Genomic DNA, 21,592 nt, shown 5'->3' with positions numbered 1-21,592 from the left:
AACATACACAAGTTTAAAAAAAAAAAAAAAAAACCTTTTATTACTTGCTAACCAAAAAGGGGATGAAATGTGGACATTACTATACATGGTAACATTTATTCATTCAACAGATTTACTGAATACCTACTGTGTGCACATTCTGTGCTCAACACTGTGGGAGATGGAAAAAATCTAGTGGAAGACAGATACACAAACGAATGCAATACAAAATGAAATGCTAGAGCCATAATGGAGACAGGACATGACAAAGTGCTTGGTAGTATAAGCAAAGGGGATATTTCTGGATGGGAATTCATGGAGGCGGCGGCTAGAATAGGAAAATTATTGTTAGGTGCACACTAACAGAAAGAAAAAGACACACAAGGAGCCTAACTGTGCACAAAAAAACAAAGAAATCAGTAGATGCTTTAAAAGTTTAAGTTTTCTTTGGGCAAAGGAGCGTGGCATCTGAGCTATGTCTGAGGAAAACATGGTATCAGCAAATAAAACCTAAATTGGAAGAAGCCAAGAGACTCTTAGGAGGATACTGAGACATGTGGGTCAGTTGCTTTGAAGTAGGGGCATCTGGAATTTGTAGTTTTCTAATGGGGCAGAGTGCTAATGCCACTTACAAGTGGGAGCCAGGGATGCCAACTGTCCTGTAAAATGGACAGAACAATATAAATGAAGAATTATGCAAATGATACCAGTGCCCCTTGGAGAAACAATGCTAGTAGAGTTGAAACAAATATGATGATTCAACCAGGATTAATTTGACTGACGGTAGACATCTCCTGGGCTTTCCTTGTAGCTCACCTGGTAAAGAATCCGCCTGCAATTCAGGAGACTTGGGCTCGATCCCTGGGTTAGGAAGATCCCCTGGAGAAGGGAAAGGCTACCCACCCCAGTATTCAGGCCTCAAGAATTCCACGGACTGTATAGTCTATGGGGTCGCAAAGAGTTGGACACAACTGAGTGACTTTCACTTTCACTTTTCAGACACCTCTTACTGAAGTTATAAGTCTTTGCTCTGATCCCCAGAACGAACCTCAAACAAAGGTTTGAAGGTTGAAAATTGAAACACTTTTCAATTATCCCCCATTCTTAAACTGAAGAAATTGGGGGAAACCACTAGACCATCCAGGTATGACCTAAATCAAATCCCTTAAGATTATACAGTGGAAGTGAGAAATAGATTTAAGGGACTAGATCTGATAGACAGTGCCTGATGAACTATGGACGGAGGTTCATGACATTGTACAGGAGCCTGGAATCAAGACCATCTCCAAGAAAAAGAAATGCAAAAAAAGCAAAATGGCTGTCTGAGGAGGCCTTACAAATAGCTGTGAAAAGAAGAGAAATGAAAAGCAAAGGTGAAAAGGAAAGATATTCCCATCTGAATGCAGAGTTCCAAAGACTAGCAAGGAGAGGTAAGAAAGCCTTCCTCAGTGATCAATGCAAAGAAATAAGAAGAAACAATAGAATGGCAAAGACTAGAGATCTCTTCAAGAAAATTAGAGATACCAAGGGAACATTTCATGCAAAGATGGGCTCGATAAAGGACAGAAATGGTATGGACCTAATAGAAGCAGAAGATATTAAGAAGAGGTGGCAATAATACACAGAAGAACTGTACAAAAAAGAGCTTCATGACCCAGATAATCACAATGGTGTGATCACTCACACTCACCTAGAGCCAGACATCCTGGAATGTGAAGTCAAGTGGGCCTTAGGAAGCAACACTACGAACAAAGCTAGTGGAGGTTATGGAATTCCAGTTGAGCTATTTCAAATCCTGAAAGATGATGCTGTGAAAGTGCCGCACTCAGTATGTCAGCAAATTTGGAAAACTCAGCAGTGGCCACAGGACTGAAAAAGGTCAGTTTTCATTCCAATCCCAAAGAAAGGCAATGCCAAAGAATGCTCAAAGTACCACACAACTACACTCATCTCACATACTAGTAAAGTAATGCTCAAAATTCTCCAAGCCAGGCTTCAGCAATACGTGAACCATGAACTTCCAGATGTTCAAGCTGGTTTTAGAAAAGGCAGAGGAACTAGAGGTCAAATTGCCAACATCCACTGGATCATCAAAAAGCAAGAGAGTTCCAGAAAAACATCTATTTCTGCTTTAATGACTATGCCAAAGCCTTTGACTGTGTGGATCACAATAAACTGTGGAAAATACTTAAAGAGATGGGAATACCAGACCACCTGATCTGCCTCTTAAGAAACCTGTATGCAGGTCAGGAAGCAACATTTAGAACTGGACATGGAACAACAGACTGGTTCCAAATAGGAAAAGGAGTACGTCAAGGCTGTATACTGTCACCTGCTTATTTAACTTATATGCAGAGTACATCATGAGAAATGCTGGGCTGGAAGAAGCACAAGCTGGAATCAAGATTGTCAGGAGAAATATCAATAACCTCAGATATGCAGATGACACCACCCTTATGGCAGAAAATGAAGAACTAAAGAGCCTCTTGCTGAAAGTGAAAGAGGAGAGTGAAAAAACTGGCTTAAAGCTCAACATTCAGAAAACTAAGATCATGGTAACCAGTCCCATCACTTCATGGCAAATAGATGGGGAAACAGTGGAAACAGTGTCAGACTTTATTTTTGGGGGCTTCAAGATCACTGCAGATGGTGACTGCAGCCATGAAATGAAAAGACGCTTACTCCTTGGAAGGAAAATTATGACCACCTAGACAGCATATTCAAAAGCAGAGACATTACTTTGCCAACAAAGGTCCGTCTAGTCAAGGCTATGGTTTTTCCAGTGGTCATGTATGGATGAGAGTTGGACTGTGAAGAAAGCTGAGCGCCAAAGAATTGATGCTTTTGAACTGTGGTGTTGAAGAAGACTCTTGTGAGTCCCTTGGACTGCAAGGAGATCCAACCAGTTCATCCTAAAGGAGATCAGTCCTGGGTGTTCACTGGAAGGGCTGATGTTGAAGCTGAAACTCCAATACTTTGGCCACCTGATGCAAAGAGCTGACTCATTTGAAAAGACCCTGATGCTGGGAAAGATTGAGGACAGGAGGAAAAGGGGACGACAGAGGATGAGATGGTTGGATGGCATCACTGACTCAATGGACATGGTTTTGGGTAGACTTCAGGAGTTGGTGATGGACAGGGAGGCCTGGCATGCTGCGGTTTATGAGGTGGCAAAGAGTCAGACATGAGTGAGCGACTCAACTGAACTGACTGCCAAGTAAGGTAAAATGAGGGTCCAAAATGACAAACTAGAGAGAAGGAACTTGAAAGAAACAAGATGAAAGTGAAGATCACAGAAATGAGAAACAGGTAAGGGAAAGGTAGAAATGGTAGAGTAAAAAATAATCTTATTCACTGACATTCTCATTTCTATGATAAAAGTCATACCCTAAAGTATGAATTACTAAAAACAAAGCCAATGTGATTCAGAAATAAGTCTTTTCTTTAACAATCCCTTTGGACATATATCAGTGTTAAAGTGTTTTTTATACTCCTTCCTTCATCATTTTCATGTGGAAATACTTTTCATAAAGGGAGGGGGAACCTAAGGTTACTCCAGTCCAAGGATCAATAAGGAATGTTTGGGGGAGAATAAGACAAAGTAGCACTGTACAAGGAAAGCAAAAGACAGAGTTGAAAACCCCAGGAGATGTATACTAAAGAATAAATGCAAAAAAAGAAAATCATTCTCTTCCCTCCAGTTAGACTTAACTCAAACTTAAAAAACCCAAAAAACCCAACCCCCAAAAGCCCGAAGAAGTCAATCTTTGCTTCTGTTTGTATGATGTACTGCTCCCATAGGATATCCATGGTGAAGCATGGACGTATTCAAAAATTTTTTTAATGTACTGGAGTATGTTCTGAGCTCTGTAGATGCCTTCATCTTTTAAGTGACAATGACATACTGTACAGCTTTTCTGAAAGCAGTATTCAATTTACCTCTTCCTGATCCAGCATTTGTGTCTTCAGTTTTTCTACCAATTGGCTCTGTTGATTAATTTCTTCATCCTAGAATTTTCAGTTACAAGTTAACAAAATAGCTCACAACCTGGTTCTGTTTCCTAACACAAACTGTAAGATTACTACCCACTCCCCAGTATTTCAAAGTTGTTTTCTCCAAATTCGACATAGCTTATTCTAACCTCTTATCTTAGAAAGATGTTGAAACAAATGGAGCGTCTTTCAATTATCAGTAACTGTAACATCCTTATCATGCAATAAGAAAAAAGGCTTATGTTTATGAAAGTTATTCACAAAATACATGCTAAAATAAACATGTTTAAAGCTATTACTGAAAATAATGCCATGTAGCCACTTCAAACCTACCTACCATCCCTGTTTAAAATACATTAAAAATATCACCTACTAAGAAAAAAATCAAAGACAACACCAGAACAATTTTTTCTAGCCTCTTTACTGTTGTTTTTCCCATCCTTTTTATTTGGTTCATAATTGTGCTATTTTTCATACTACTGATATCATCAAAGTACAAAGAAGATAGTATTTCCATTTGATTCTATTCCCTCAGTCTAACCTCTTGCATCATTTTTATCATTAGCACCATAGACAGCTGATTCTAAAAGGTCATTTCATTAAGACTCTCCAAGGATCCACGTCAAATTTCCTTTTGCAAGTTCTTTTAGCTTAAAGAGAAGGGGAAGAAAGGTATGCCTTATACATTTGTTTCTGCACAGAAACAGAAATTGTCATTTTATATTTTCTGTTAATACAATGATCTTGAAAAAGTTAACAGGAACCTAGGAATATGTACATAGGTCATGAGGACCCATTAATACTGAAATTAGAAAATAAAAACAAGTCAATAATGTTCTAAAACAAAATAGAACACAAATAATACTTACCTTGTCATCGAGTTGTTTGTACAGTTTAGCAATTTCTTCTTCACACTTTCTTCTTTCAGCATCAGTAAAGCTTCCAGTAACTCCAATTGTGGCTGCTGGTTTATCATTGGTAATAGTAATATCCTTATCCACTGCAAAAGCTTCCAAGTTGGCTTTCTCTTTGTCAAACTGTTCATCAATAGGCACTGTCTCTCCTAAAATAAGACAACAGAATGGTTAACAAAACTCACCTGTCTAAAATTAATTTTAATTTTATTCAATTTCAGCAGCTCTTATCAACTTAATCTGCTCAGTCCCTGAGATCTGAAAAGTTGGAATTATCTTTGACTGTCCCCTTTATCTTCTAAAGCCAGTCATCTAATCTTGTATTTTTAATTGATTTCATCCTAAACATCTTGCCATCTTGAGACTTCAATAGTCAGCTAGCTGGCCTTTATGCCTCTATTTATAATTCCAGGTAAAATCAGAATTTAAAGTAAAAGATTTTATTCATTTTTATTTGATGATCCCTAATATGTTTTTATTTTCATTTATATCAGAGTCTCAAATTTATAAAATAGCTCTGAATCTCTATTCCACAAACTCTAAACAACAAATTCATAAGGTATTAATTACCATTACGCCATCGGTTGAGTTCATTTTCAAGCCACTGAATGGTGTTCCGGAGGGTCTTATTTTTTTCTTTCTCTCTTTCATACTTCTTTTTCCACTGTTCTGCAGTTAACTCTACATTGACACAAACTGTGTTCTTAATTGTTTTGGCCCTAAGACAAGTAGTTGGGGGGAGAGGGGAAGTATATGACTTAATTATTTTCAATTGATATCTATATCTCTGTAATATAAGCATATGTGGCTAGGTAATTGAACTATTCTTCTCTAGTTATCTCTGACTAAATTCTAGGAGCTGTACTTAGTTTAGTGTTTATTCACAACCCATTAGATTTGGGTCAGTTACAACACCTCTGAATAGCTTAAAAAAAAAAATCAGCAACCTGATAAGGGAAAAAAAAAAAACACGGGCCCATTATTTTTCCAATTCACTTGTAAGACAGAATTAAGAAAAGCAATTATCAACGACAGTCCAAGTCATCATTATTGATTTGCCTCAGCTAACCACCTCATATACAGTTATCCCATTATTTGAACAGGTCACATATGTCAAGAGGCTTAACATACTATTATATCCCTCAGGTTTTTGCTTTATTATTGGATTCAAATGTTTAATACTGAACTGAAGCTTCTCACATAAATCTGACTCAAGTTATCACTTGACTTTAATGTTTTCTAGCATACTAATAATACACACTGATTTGAACATATCTATCCTGAAACTTACCTAGATTTAATAAATGAAATGCCTATCTACATTTAGACTTTATATTTTCTGAACAAAAACAAACCTCTGACCAAACAGGAGTGTAGATTTTGTTTCAGATTCATTGTACGATGATGGAGAGCAGCAAATTACAATAGTGGTTCTACAGTTCCCACCTAAGGAATCTTGAAGGATTCGCGTCATTTTACTATCACGATACGGAACATATGTCTACATACAAAAACAAACAAAAAAACCAAAGAAGACAAGTGGGTTTCTCAGTAATAAAATATGTTGTAGTTATTAAAATGGGAATTGGATATACACACTAACACTATAAAATAAATCCCTAAAAGACAACTTATTCATACCTATTCATTCAGTGAATCCCTCTCACTCACATCCATCCACATGTATGTATGTTATCTATATTTAACTCCCCATTAGACAACAGGGAAATAGAAAACAAGTGTACTCACACTACCCTCAGCCAAAGCAGAAATGACATTTCCAAGAGCAGAAAGGGACTTGTTGATGTTCTTAGCTTCATCCAGCACAGCACCTTCAGCACCAGTTTTACTAACCTATACATAAGATTGCAAAAGAATGAAACAAAATTATGTTTCAGTGATTCTAATTTTCTAAAACGTTCAGAGGTCATCAATAACTAGTAAAAAAGAAAAGGGAAAGCTTCAAGACTTTGTTTGCCAAGTATTTACCCTGGTAGTAGCAGTGAAAGTCACTCAGTCATGTCCGACTCTTTGCGACCCCATGGACTATACAATACAGTCTATGGAATTCTCCAGGCCAGAATACTGGAGTGGGTAGCCTTTTCCTTCTCCAGGGGATCTTCCCCACCCAGGGATCGAACCCACGTTTCCCGCATTGCAGGTGGATTCTTTACCAGCTGAGCCACCAGGGAAGCCCCAGTATTTACTCTAAGTTATCAGTATTTATCAAGTATGACTTTTCTGAGACCTTGGTTTTTTTTAACATGACAAAAATGAGATTAAGGAGATACCAAATTTTATTTTTAGGTGTGCTCATGAAATTAACCTATTTATATGTAGATTTGTATTGACAGCTTACTAATGTGTTAACCCCCTTCGATGCATGGGAAAATGAAACTAAAAAATTTACTAAAGCACAATGTTGATGTTGTGATGGTTAGAGAGAGACTGAATTTACATATATCAATTTTATACAAGCAAACTTGCTTCTATTAAAAAAATGTAAAATACATAAAGATAACAGAACAATATGTCAGCAATGATGCCTGAAGCAGCAGCTTCTCAGTATTTGCAAAATTAGAGATACACTTTGAAGGATGTGTTTAAGATTTTTGTGTAGAAGGGAGCAGGTATATTATTCCAATCAGAAGAAAACACAAATTAGCAGAACAAACAACAAAAAAAAGGTCACATAGGTCAGTATTAAGACATTTGAACTTATTTTGATTTTGACATAAATCAGAATCAGATTGTATAGGACTATAATATTTAAATAATCCTCCAAAAGGAGTACGGCGAAATCCAAAAGGACTTATTCATGGACAGTTTTTAGAGGGAGGCCATTGTCAGGGTCAATAAAATAGACACCAAAAATTAGGAAAAGGATACCTAGTAAAATTCTTAATGACATACATTCAACACACTATCAATAAAGCATACACCTATGTCAAGGATAACACTTATCGGCAGAATTGGATTATGGCCTAAAGGACAGTAATTTGCAATGACAAAACACTGGCATAAATGCTTATAGCTCTCAAAACTACCACCAAACCCAGTTTGATATGCCTTTTCAAGATTTAACAATGAAAAATACATAAGCCCAAATCTGAGCTGAAGTTCATTAAAAATGCTTCCATGGGAATATAAAGATTTTACCTTTTCACTACCAGCTAAATCCACCAGATAAAGTTTTCCACTCAGCTTTTGTTCCGTTTGCGTGTTCTCTTGTTTTACATTAATAAGAAATATACTGTGACTCCTAGAGCTATGTTCATTCATATCTACAAAGAAATCACACAACCAAATATCAACAAACAAGGCTTTCCCTTACTAATAATTTCTAAAGCATTATTTCACCTAAGAAAAATCAACTTTAAAGCAGTCTATACCTTAACTAGTATTACTAAATATGCCACTTACTTGTAACTGCTACATGTCTGTTAGATTTTCCTTCATCTATGGTGTCCATAACTTCATCTGGACTACATACAAAACGCTCTGTACATCCCTGTAAAATAAATTTTTAAAGAATGTCACCACTCATTAAAAAATGTTATCATAGGGCTTTTCTAAACATTCTGAATTATACCTACCTTTACATAAGGAACTCGATTTTTATCTTCATGAACTGAAAGATTGGTCTTTGAAACTGAAAAAGAAAAATAAATAATATTAACATTTTCCTAACTGCTAACACTGGCTGTGAAATAGTTAATTCAATTGTTTCTTGTTTCTCTCCCCATGAAGCCCAATAACACTGAATTTAAAAAAACATGAAAATATCACTGCAAAAGCAAGAGCCTATAGAGAAGTAAGACTTATATAGAGACATAGAATTTTAGGTCCAGGCCAACCTCTGCCTCTCATATTCTGAAAATAAGAACACTAAGTGAGACTGGTTCTGTGGTTTGCCAAGGACAATGTGTCTGACAGCTGAGAAAAGACAAGAGCATAAGACTCAGGCTCTGGAACTCCAGTCCAATTGTCTGATTACTACCTATGAAGCACCCACAAATATATGCTTTAAATAAGTTAAAATGGATTAAATTAAAACTTTGAAAGAAGCATTTTTCAATGTTTCCTGTAATTCAAGTCAGTTTCATATAGGTTATTGAGAAATGGTCTCACATTTACAACTAAAAACAGTAACATCGAAGAGCAAGAACTTAACTTACCATCTAACAGGTCCCTTATCTTATCCAAATAAATTTCAAAATATGAAACCTAAAGGGCAGAGGAAACAAAGGGGGGAAAAAATCAACCACTTAAAATTACAAAGTAATTTATTTACTTACTCATCAAATATTTTTCCAGCCTGAGTGCCAGATACCAGTGCCAGTGCTAGGGACAACTCAGCTACAGCTCATATTCTGATGGGAAGCCTTAAAATCACTCAACTCTTTATGTGACTGAAGTGCATTTTCCACTAGGTATCTTCATCTAAAATTAGACTCCTTAGGTCTAATTAGTCAGAACTTTTGAGCTTTGTACCAAAACAAATTCCTTTATCTTAAAGAGGAGGCAGCTAAGGCAAAAAAGACTTGGCTTACTCCTTTACTATGTCAGAGGAAGAGTCTGAGTTTACTAATTCTAATAATCTTTCAACTACACCTGCCCATAATTTTTAAAATATTTTTTAAAGAAAAAATATTGAACAGAATTATTCTAGATATAAAATAAAATACCACCTTTCCCCAATGATTTTACCTTAATATGAAATTCCAAATTTTCATCCATGGAGTAAATATAATTAAAAATATCTTGCACTATTCTTGGAATAATTCCCATGCCTTCTGGATCATGAAGTTTACCCTAAACAGAAAACAAAACTAGAGTTCCTAAATAAATTGTAACATACAAATTAAAAATCAAAACTTTTAATTTACAATTCATAGTCAAGAGAGGATAGGAATTCTAATTGTTGCTAATTTTTTGGTGAAAAAATATGGCTGTACAAATACCTAAAAAAACCCAATTCAACTGTTACATATTTTGGTAAGTTACATATAAATAATGTACGCTAATCATACAGTTACCAATTGATCTTAGCCTTTTCTTTAATCATTAGATTCAGATGATGCAATTTGTGAATGAACACATTCCAGGAAAATGTTTGTGAGTTGCTCACCATTTAAATCTGCATCATTCTATCTACTTCAAGTCAAATTCATCCAAGTGCTAAGACTGTCTTTGTTATCTGACTTTAACATGAAAATAAATGAGTGACTCCAAAATAAGCAATCATTTACTTTACATATGTAGAATGCTCAGATAAATGATAAAAGCAGACACTCTGTAGCAGAGGCAGGTTATAGGATGTTTTCTAGAAGCAAAGCTGGAGCAGGTTTACATTCATTATTAATAGCAGTGCTGATAATTTTGGAGCCCTTATTATCAAAGAGGGACAAGTACCTGGCTAGAGGTTGGGAAATGAGACAGATGCAGAGACACAACCAAGGAGAGAAAGAAAAAACCCAAGTGCTCCAAATAGAACTGAAAACACATAAACATTAAAAATTTCAAAATTCCCCATTATAAGGTGACAGAGAATTCTTATTTAATTCTAAGACACGCACAATTTTGTGGTTATGTGGCTAAAACAAAGCTCAATATGATTTCATATATAACATTTCTATTCAAACTCAGGAACTGATTAGATTCTAACCATGTTACTCGTATATAATTTGTATGAGACAAAGCAGTAAAGAGTAAATAAAGCTGTTTAAGCATGATAAAATGTCACAAATAATGAATGAATACACTGTATGTGCTGCAAACTACATCCAAATACTGATTAAAAAACATTACCTCCATTGTGTGTGTCTTCCCAGAGGATGTTTGTCCATATGCAAATATGGTTCCATTGTAGCCTTCAAGTACATCTATGAGAAAATAAGAGCTTTAATATACCAGGGGGCTTTTCTCCTTAAGCAAGACCATTAAAGGAAATTAGTAAGAATATATAATAGTAATTTGCTTAGTGAGGATTCACCTAAGGAATTCCTTTCTCTTTATCCCAAATTACTGTCTGTTGTCAGTAAGAAACAAATTTTAAATTCCATTGCTTATAATCATCTCTCCTGTCAACGTACATCTTAGATGTCAATGCAACAGTATTCTACAGCTTTACATGACCTAAAAGGAAAAAAAATGCTCTGCCAGTTTATGTACAGATATGAACTAGCTTTTAGAAGGAAGACTGATCGGTGGCCTACAGGTGGTTAAAATCCACAATATTCCTCCTCTTACAAAGTGTAACAAGCCCAGTCCCATCTCAAAATCAATTATAAGAGAGTTTCTATGGAATTAAAAAAAAAACAAACCACACAATTTTTTTTCTAGCCCTTTGTGTACCCCAAGACCTACCATTAACATTTAAGCAGCTTCTTTTACTAGACTAAGGAGTGGTGGTGGAATGTGAGTGAGCAAGGTGACTTTTGGTTTCTAGTTTTGGGGATTCAGTTTGTTGGGGACTTTTAAAATTGTTTTTCCTTGTTTTCGTAAAAAGAAAGGTACTGTAAAATCATATACTATTTTAAAGGAAGCCAAAGTACAAACTGAGGCCTCTGCTGGAAACAGCAGATGGTAACAGTGGAAAATAAATTTATAATAAGCAAGCAAATTCTTGTCTTTTTTTAAGTTGACTATTTACAAAAAGAAAAAGAATAAAAGGTCCCAACATTGGTCACGACTAACTAGATACTAGATTTGCTATAGAAATATTTATTTATAAGAAAAAGAAGGTATTAGTACTTACATCTCTGAGAAGATTTTAAGAGATCTCAAACATTTGAAACTTTCATTCAAAATCTTTTCAGTTTCATGAAGAGAAGCAAAATAATTTCAGGAATTAAATTTAAAACAGATTAAGATTGCAGTATTTCTGTTAATAATTCTGAAGATGAAATCGTCTAGGGTAAAAAAGAAGCACTAGACCCTTTCCAATCTACTTCTTTTATATATAACTGATCTCCGTATACCAATATCACACCCTGTGCAAAAGATCTTTTAATCGATCACACAAAATCTAAGGATAAACTCCAAAGTTTTATTAGATCTATACATGAATGTTCATCCATGCTATGATCCAATTACCTAGCAACTGCCACAATAACTACTTAATAAATACTGGTAGATGAATGAATAAATGACTTTCCTAAGATCATATAAATAGCGTATGTCTATATGATATTAAAAGTAAAATACGCTAGGTGAAACACATTTATGTTAGGTGAAACATTACATGAGGGCTTGTAGGATAATAAATGTATGCAATATGTTTGTATTTGGGACTTTAAGCAAAGCTTAAAACTTTTATATGATAACAGAGATTATGTAATAGTCAATCTTCAAATATTTACTGAAAACTATAATCTAGGGTCTCTGTCCTGGGAGCAAGGGATAGAACCAGGATTAGCTGATTTATAGAGGCACCAGGCTATCATTAAAGTAATAACAGTGTTATCAATTAGGAAAATAATCCCTTCCTTCCTACCTCCAAATCCATTCCTGACTTTTTCTTTCTAGATTTGTCAATGTTTTTTTATAAAAAAGTGTAAACATACAGAAAAACAATGAATTTTACAGTGAACAACCCTATAATCAGTACTATCAGTTCTATCAGTAACAGTTTATCATTTTACTGTTTGCCTTAATCATGTATCTATCCACCCATTTATTAAATGCATTTCAGAGACTTCAGTACATTTCCATCTAAATACTCCAGCGCACACACACCACTGGCTAGAATTCAATGTTTCGCAGTTTTGTTCTTCAGAGGTAAAATTTACATACAATGAATATTTTAAAAGTATAGACCTTTAACAAACAAACACAAATAATACTCTTCTCTTTGAAAACCCCAGAGTATGCATCTATAAGCAATAAAATTAGGCACCTTTGGAACTGGCCCTTGTTTGTCTTTCAGCTCTATCTCCCATTATCCTTCCCCTCACACTGTTTTTATTGGTAAAAAATGGCTGAATTTGACAATTTCAGATGGTTCAACATCATAGTCATACCATAATGTATGTCTTCCCTCAACACGGGCGATCCTTTCCACGTGTGGACAGTCTTAGCCCACAGGCATCTCTGTCTGGAGGGCACACCTCACTCTCCTTTCTATTCCTGTGCACCCTTGAGACTAGCTTAGGCTTTACTTCTTCCTCCAATCCAATTCCACAAGCCACCTCCAAAGGAATCTGGGTAAAAGTCCCACCCTATGTGTTCTCGTAGCACCTACATTTTATCATAATACTGACCACTGTCTTCTTCATGAGCCTGTAAAATCCTTGAGGCCAGGGCTGTGTTTAACTCCTAGCACAGTGCCTCGCGCTTAGGATGAACTCAAATACTTGTTGAATGATTATTAACACTAAAACAGAGAATCTCTCTCACCTTTCTAAAGAGTCCCGCCCCTCTATACTTTTGCCTTTCTTGTGAGAAACAGATGGAGGTGGAACTATGGACAAATAATACTTTCATACTTGTAAATAAGAGAAACATACTTAGCAAGTCAGGCAATAGCTTACAACCTCGTAAAAGTCACTTAATCTCTCTGAACTTCAGCTTTCCCATCAGCAAAAATGTCTGCTCAGGGTAAGGCTGTGAGCATTAGAAGTCATCATATAAAATTATTACTGCTAACATTTGAAAGCATTATATGTCAGGCTCTATGCTCTTCAGTCGTTAAATCATGTCTAACTCTTTGCCACCCATGGACTGTAGTCCACCATGCTCCTCTGTCCGTGGGATTTCCCAGCTAAGAATATTAGAGAGGGTTGCCATTTCCTTCTTCCAGGGCATCTTCCTGCCCCAGGGATAGAATCTGCAACTCCTGCATTGGCAGGTGGATTCTTTACCACTGAGCCACCAGGGAAGCCCTGAGGCTCTAATAATCTTTCATGTATTAATGTATTTAATCCTCACAAAACTCTATGCAAGGCACTATTTTATTCCCATTTTACAGATGAGAAAACTGAGAAACTGTGGCCTACAGTTCCACAGCTAGTAAGGTAGAGCTGGGAGGCATTCCAGACAGTCTTGGCTCCAAAGACACACTCTCTTAGCTACCACACTACATTCTCAAGGAACAGAAGAACCAAAATGAACACATGGCAGGCTACATCTGGAAAAATTAAAATGGATACAGTGGCAGACAGTCCAGGGCAGGAAGCTATGGTGGGAAACTAGGGAATCTGAGGAAGCCTGGTAAGATGCCTGGCAAACAGCAAATGCTAAGTAAATGACAACTACTTTACACTGGGAAAACCAACTGGTAGACATCACTCAGGTTCAGGACTCAAGAGAATACAAGTGGATAAACCATGTTCAAAAGAAAAAAAAATTTATCTAATGAATCTACAAAAAGGAAAAGGTTATAGCCCTATACATAAGCTAAATACTTGTACATAAATTTATGAAACAACACAACCCTGGTGGACACTGAGGGACCCAGAGAACACTAGCTGCTCTCACCTCACACCTGGCAGCTTGCTCCTCGAGTCCACATCTCAGGAGAAACACCAGCTCACCCAACACTGTGTTGATCCCTGCCTACCAGTTTCTAATCATGGCCCTCTACTTGATCTGTGTGCCAATGAGTGTCCCAAGTCCAACCTGCCATGATTTAACTGATTTTTCTGTCCTCACACCTCATCATTCTCCCCCACCGTGTCACTCTCTTTAAATCTATGTATTTATTAGAAACTCCACCTCACTTGTATCTTGTCCAGGACAAGTCCTACCAGCTACTACAACCAGGCTCCTCCAAAGTGGTAGAAAGTTTCTGGGTGAAGATAAAAGGAAAATGTCATAGCCCCATGATATCTTTCTATAAATTACAAAGCTGGCACAGGGAGAGAGAGACAGAAACCTTCCATTGTAACTTGCTTGAAATCTAATTTTATAGAGTGAAAATATCTATACAGGTTATGAATTATCCCAAGTTCAGTTGTGGCTAAGTAATTATCCTTAGTTCAGAGTGAATTAAGAAAGTAATTTCTTTTCTTAGAGGATAAAGGAAATGAACAGCAGTTGCTATCTGTTATATTGTTTACTTCATACCAGGTCCTGAGTAAAGACCTTTATCTTTTTAAATCCTTACACTATGCTTATTATAGAGGAAACGAAGATTTGGAAAGCTTGGGTGACTTGCCACAAGTCACAAAGTTAAAAAGTGGCAAAGCCCAGACTTCAACCTCAATTTGTCTGATTCCAAAGCCTGTGTTCTTAATCACATTGCCAAGAAGGGAACTGCCACTCAGAACTCTGTTCCAAACAGTAAAGCAGAAATCTTCTGTAAAAGGTAAAAAGTACAAGGGATCAAAATGTTGAGGAAAAGGACAGAGATTTAAAAAAAAAAAAGAATGAAGTCATCTTAGAGTTATACACAGTAATGAAATAGAATAAAAGGTAGTAGAAACAAGTACCCTAGATGTCAAGACAACAGACCACAGAGTTCTGAGAAAGTAGGTACGAGCCTCTTCTTAAAGACTACACCACTCAGAGTGTACAAAAGAGATAAAATCACTAGAACAATATGAGAAAGCTTAAGCCCAGGATAAGCGAATTTTACAAAAACAAAAACTAAGGCCCTAAAGAGAATTTTTAAAATGTTCAGAAGAAGAATAATGAATGAGTAGACCTGCAATGCCTAAAGAGATGACTACGTCAAAAAATGACGTACTACCATTTTCTAAAACATCATCTGCAAAATGAACAGAAAAAACACTGCTAAGAGGGAGTTTGGGATTGAGGTGGGTAGGATGGTCAAAGAATGGTTTTAAATGAGCTCAAGTTTCTAGTTTTAAGAGAATTACATCCCAAGGACAAACATTTCACGAACGTCACAGAGAACGGAGGTAAAAGAAGATGACTAACTTGCAAATACTACATTCATTTTCAAAAAGTGAAAAACGATGGATTCTGGGAACGGCAGACAAGTATACCAAAATTTCACTAAGGAAAAACTATGGCTGAACTAATCTCATTCACTGTTTGGTCACTAAACTAGTACGTGAGGAAAAACCAGTCATGCACCATGATTTCGCAAAAGGGTGAAAGCTTTCCATCATATTCTTGAGGATATGTTGCCAAGCTAAGAATTAGACAAATGTACAGGTAAGAGAATTTTAAGTTAGTTAAATATCCAGTGTGATTAAATAACCGCCAATAGCCATATTCCATTTTTAGAAGATTAGGCTAAGGACCATGGTCCATTAAGCACTTTTAAATGATTCACAGTAATACTTTCCAAATTCCAGTGTGCTTAAGGACCTTAAAAAAAAAAAAAAAAACGCCTTCAATATCCTTGACACTGTAACAGACTTATCAAAATAGGCTGATAGCCAGTTTAGATCCGTAGTAAGACAACTGTAAAAACAAAACTCAAAATAGGATTATGAGCTAAAATGACAGAATAGAACTGCACTTTAAAGGCTTGCATGCAGATTTTAAAATCTACAATACTCAAGTGCAGACTGGGTCTAATGCTGGCTGGAGCAGATATGAAAATGATTCATACATTTAAACTGCCCGTGAATTCATGAATCAATAACTTTATAGTATTAAAAAAACTAATCTTATGCTGTACTGATGACAAAACTACGCCAAAATCAAAGAATGTAGTATAACTGCGTCCCTGACAGAGAGATCCATCTGGAAAACTATTTGATGCTTACAACAAAAGATAATGCTGTCTATTCCTCTTTCTTGCAATTGTTTACAGAATCACCAGTGAATTCTCCCTCCTGTCCACCATCTCACACCGACCCCATTCCTGCTGTAGCCCTCGGTGGTTTCATGTGTAAGTAGTGAGTGATCCCATTAGTAGATGGCCGTGTACTAGATGACAGCCTGGCCTCTCAGATTCTTAACCTAATTTTCTCCATGGTCTTATCCTTTTCTCCTTTAGATACCAAGTCCATCGTCCCACTCCTTTCATTACCAACTGCACTGCCTTCCGAGCATCAAGTATTTACTTCCTTTTACTCCTTCTATTACACTGATTTCAACAAACCTTTGACTCCACTGAGACTATAATTTTACCACCTTTTTCACTGTCCCCTAGTAAATCACCCCCTTCCCTAGCAACCGGCATCCTCCTCCCCCTCAGCCAGCTTAGATTCCACAGTTCACCATTAGCATCACTCTCCTGACTACATCTCCTGCCCTCCTCTCCTTCTTGTGTACTTCCTGGCAAAACACAACTAGGTAAACTCAACTCTCTGGCAGCTAACCTCAAGTGCGCTCTTAATGCTACCTGGCAATCTTGCCACATCTCCCTAATCCATTCACTTCCACACTGCTAGATGACTTTATACCTTTTCCTCACACTTCCTCCCCCACCACCCGCCTCTGTTAACAACTCTGTTCCCTGTATCAGAGACAAAACGGAATTAATATGAAATGAACCTTCTCCTTCCATCACAGGTATGACCTACTTCTACCCATAAACTGTTTCCTCCTGTTACTAGATGAAATGTCTGTGTTCTACTTAATCCTAACCTAACGACCTGATACTGAATCCCAACCCCACTAGCTCAGTGAACAATATAAGACAGATGCTGCCTCAATCTGAGTATTTTTTAACAATTAGAGCTGTCAAAGAGTGAAAGAAATCATTTCACAAAGCAATAGTTAATCATCAGATCCTTTTGATATAAGATGTTGCTGCACTTATTTTTATAAAGTTTATTAATAAATCCATATAATCACAATGCCCTCTCAGCTCTAAGATTCTGTTTTTAGAAAATATCTTAGCATAGGTTAATGGTGTTAACAGGAATGCACACACTTTTCTTATCTTTGGCACCTCTGGTGAATTCCTCAAGGGTCTCTCATTTGACTACAGGGCAAGTCCCCGGGGAAGGAATAACACTGCAACAGGGGAATGACAGGCTGCCGTTTCCTATTACTTTACAGAAACTTGTCTAGTAATTTTGTCTTCATTCTCATGCTGCTGTATTTCTAGAACAGCTACCTTAGAAACTCTCTTGGGAATACTTAATAGAACTGCATATTCCAAGGATATGTATGCTGCTGCTGCTAAGTCACTTCAGTCGTGTCCGACTCTGTGACGGCAGCCCACCAGGCTCCCTGTCCCTGGGATTCTCCAGGCAAGAACACTGGAGTGGGTTGCCATTTCCTTCTCCAATGCATGAAAGTGAAAAGTGAAAGTGAAGTAGCTCAGTCATGTCCAATTCTTTGCAACCCCAGGGACTGCAGCCTACCAGGCTCCTCCATCCATGGGATTTTCCAGGATATGTATACAACATTGTAATTCTCATAACACCCTTCAACAGGCATTGTACATAAATTATTTCATGAAATTTGAGCAATAGGGTTTAACTATATTTGACCTTTTTATTATCTGAACTTCTGCAACTAACTAAAAAGAAAGGGAAGGTAAAATGAAAAAAAAAAAGAAAGCTGGGTAAATTGAAGAGATCACAAACAAAACTGGACTTACTGCTGGGATGACTTAGAAGGTATATAATATATTTACCTTTAACAATCTTCTTTGCACAGTCATTATACACTTGCTCTTGAGATGTGTTTGACTGGAACACCCGGTCAAATGCATAAGGCTTGGACTAAAAAACAGAAACAAAAGTTTCAACTATACAAATTAAATGTGAAACAGACATTTCTAAGCTCCTTTAAAGACATCACCATATATTTAACCTTCAAAATAGGATACCTACTATGCATCACTTAGAACCTTTCTGGAAAAGTCCTTACTTAGGGCCCAGAACAAACCCACTACAATAAACTCCACAAAACCAAGTATGTCTGTTTTAGTCTCTGTTGTATTTCCAAGGCCCAGCACAGAAATTAAGTGTTACTATGGTGGTCACTCATACTGTTGAGTGATTGTTACTTAATGAGTGTCTTTTCTGGCAGATAGAGACTCTATTTTCAACACTAACTCATCCTGCAGATAAGGAATTAGAATCGTGAAAGGTCCAAATATATAAACAACACAATTAAAATTCAATCTCAAGTCTCCTTTCACTTCAGGTTTCCTTCCATTATTCCACTCAGCTTTTCAGTGTAGTGCAACAGCATTTCAACCGTTCATCCATTTAAGTATTTATGGAATGCCAGTTATGCTGGACACCACACCAGAAGGATGACCACGACAGATTCACTCTCTGCTTTAGTGGAAATAACAGCGGGGCAGATATCAGACAAATAATTGACTAGAATTCCATCCTGCACAAGAGGGTACTTCAGAAGGGCTATGACAGCACTTAGGGGAGAACCTGAGACTGGGGAAGGCAGAAGAACAGCAGAGAATCACTCTGGAGAAGGGATGTTAATGAACCAAAGAATAAAGAGCACACCAACTGTCAGTCTCGTCAGTGTTACTCATGAGGGAGAGTGAGTGTGGGGAAGTACTCCAGGCACTGGGAACAAGATGCTTAAGGAGCCTGAGGCTGAAAGGAACTTGGGAGCATCAAGAAACCAAAGGATGTTGTTCAATCTCAAGTGCAAGGATGCACAAATCAAATGTCAACATGGTTAAAAAGGCAACTAACATTTTAACATTATTTTTAATAGTTTTGATTATGTGGGTCCCTTAAAGGGCCTAGAGAATACAATTTGAGCACAGCTGATACAGCTTGGGAAGGAGCCAGAGGTATGAAATGAAAATCAGAGAGTATACTATCCATGCAAGTCAAGGGAAGAATTTTCAAGGAGGAAGTGACTATCTCATACATAGTGGAGAGGTCAAGGCAAAATTGAAGACTCCAATGACAAAGATCAGACTGGAAAGAGGTGAAAAAAGATCAGGAGGTAACTGAATAGAAATCTAGCTGTGGCACAAAGAAAGCTATGTTTTATGATGGGCAAGATCCGAGCAAGTTTAAAAGCTGGCAGGAACAATTAGTAATCTGAGAGAGAAAGTAAGCATCTAAAGATAAGAGAGGGAGCGTGAGGGTTCTCAGCACTGAAATTAAATGTGTGCCAGCTCTCTGCTGCTGCTGCTAAGTCGCTTCAGTTGTGTCTGACTCTGTGCGGCCCCATAGATGGCAGCCCACCAGGCTCCCCTATCCCTGGGATTCTCCAAGCAAGAACACTGGAGTGGGTTGCCATTTCCTTCTCCAATGCATGAAAGTGAAAAGTGAAAGGGAAGTCGCTCAGTCGTGTCCGACTCTTAGTGACCCCATGGACTGAAGCCTACCAGGCTCCTCCGTCCATGGGATTTTCCAGGCAAGTGTACTGGAGTGGGGTGCCAGTGCCAGCTCTCTAGTCTCTTCTAAAGTAAAGGAAGGGAGCTAGGCCCCAAAATAAACAATCATGACCCCAGAAAAAATCCTTCACCTTGCAGAATACTGCCTAGGGTCTTAGCTAAAAAAGATCATAGTTTTTAGAAACTATACCCTACAACTCCCCTCCCCAAAGCCTGGAATAACACTAACAATGATACAAACAGCCCCTAAAAGCCAAAGCCATTCCCAATTCCCCTTCTGGCCTCCCACCAGACAGGCTGGAAACTAACCACTTGCTACCTGAATCTCCTTGTAACTACTGGCCACATGACCCAGCTCTAGACACTATGAAGTGACAGTCTGCTGGGAGGTGTCTGAGAATCACTTCAGCCAAAGCTGCCCTTTCTCCTCTCTGGGATGAATGTCTGGAACTGGAGCATCCATCTTGCAAACAAGACAGATATGATGATGAAAAGTCAATAACTAAGGATGACAGAGGGTAACAGAGTCAGCAAGAAGTAAAGGTCCATCTCCAGACTTCCTACGTGAGAAAAATAACCTCTTATTTATTTAAACCACCATTAGTTTGTTTGTTTTCTCTCTGCAGCTGAAAGCATTCCTGAAGGATATACTCCCAAAGATGACCTCCCTTTGGCATCAATTAAATGTAGGCTTCTCAATGTCTTGATTATTTTTTGGCTACAACACACATAAAGTGTCCTTCTGCTAAGACTCCAAGACACTGACATTCAAATCTACAGGTGTGGCTAATAAAAGACAATCTACTATTTCACTGATGGCGCAAGATGTATTCATGATAATTCTGAAAACACAAGTTCAAAATAACAGAAATAAACTATATTTATATTTTGTTCTATCAAAGAAAAAAGTATTTTTCTCTCTTCATTTACTCAGCAAACATTTATTTAGTATCTATAAGGTATGAGAACTGATGCTGAAGCTCCAATACTCTGGCCACATGATACAAAGAGGGACTCACTGGAAAAGACCCTGATGTTGGGAAAGATTGAAGGCAGGAGCAGAAGAAAACAGAGGTTGAGATGGATGGCATCACCGATTCAGTGGACAAGAGTTTGAGCAAATTCCAGCAGATCGTGAAGAACAGGGAATCCTGGCATGCTGCAGTCCACGGAGTTGCAAAGAGTCAGACATGACTTAGTGACCAAACAACGACACGGTATGAGATATTGTAAGAGAGTAACACAATTTTAGAAATGACATTTAATTAGTATGAGAGTAGGGCACAAAGAACAACAGAGGAGAAGGCTGGATAAATTATCAAACAGTAAGAAAGAAAGAAAGTGAAGTCGCTCAGTCGTGTCCGACTCTTTGCGACCCCATGGACTGTAGCCTATCAGGCTCCTCTGTCCATGGGATTTTCCAGGCAAGAGTGGAGTGGATTGCCATTTCCTTCTCCAGGGGATCTTCCCGACCCAGGAATCAAACCCGGGTCTCCTGCATTGC

At 37.5% G+C, this 21,592-nt stretch overlaps 1 protein-coding gene across 2 annotated transcripts in view; it reads right to left on the bottom strand.

Annotated features, from left to right (window-relative positions):
* KIF5B (kinesin family member 5B) overlaps positions 1–21,592 on the bottom strand; it is a 47,926-nt gene that overhangs the window by 21,560 nt on the left and 4,774 nt on the right. For both annotated transcript variants that reach the window (XM_019973135.2, XM_070800908.1), the window contains exons 2-13: positions 18,397–18,484; positions 10,698–10,771; positions 9,597–9,701; positions 9,065–9,113; positions 8,483–8,538; positions 8,310–8,397; positions 8,046–8,170; positions 6,636–6,740; positions 6,242–6,387; positions 5,457–5,605; positions 4,842–5,035; positions 3,919–3,987 (exon numbers count right to left, since the gene is read on the bottom strand). In XM_019973135.2, coding sequence (XP_019828694.1) covers positions 3,919–3,987; positions 4,842–5,035; positions 5,457–5,605; positions 6,242–6,387; positions 6,636–6,740; positions 8,046–8,170; positions 8,310–8,397; positions 8,483–8,538; positions 9,065–9,113; positions 9,597–9,701; positions 10,698–10,771; positions 18,397–18,484 — 1,248 coding nt within the window. The remainder of the gene's footprint in view (positions 1–3,918; positions 3,988–4,841; positions 5,036–5,456; positions 5,606–6,241; positions 6,388–6,635; positions 6,741–8,045; positions 8,171–8,309; positions 8,398–8,482; positions 8,539–9,064; positions 9,114–9,596; positions 9,702–10,697; positions 10,772–18,396; positions 18,485–21,592) is intronic.

Source organism: Bos indicus, chromosome 13 (assembly GCF_029378745.1).
Source record: "Bos indicus isolate NIAB-ARS_2022 breed Sahiwal x Tharparkar chromosome 13, NIAB-ARS_B.indTharparkar_mat_pri_1.0, whole genome shotgun sequence".
NCBI lineage: Eukaryota > Metazoa > Chordata > Mammalia > Artiodactyla > Bovidae > Bos > Bos indicus.
Note: the sequence above shows the minus strand (reverse complement) of the source record. Positions and strands in the feature narration are given on the sequence as shown.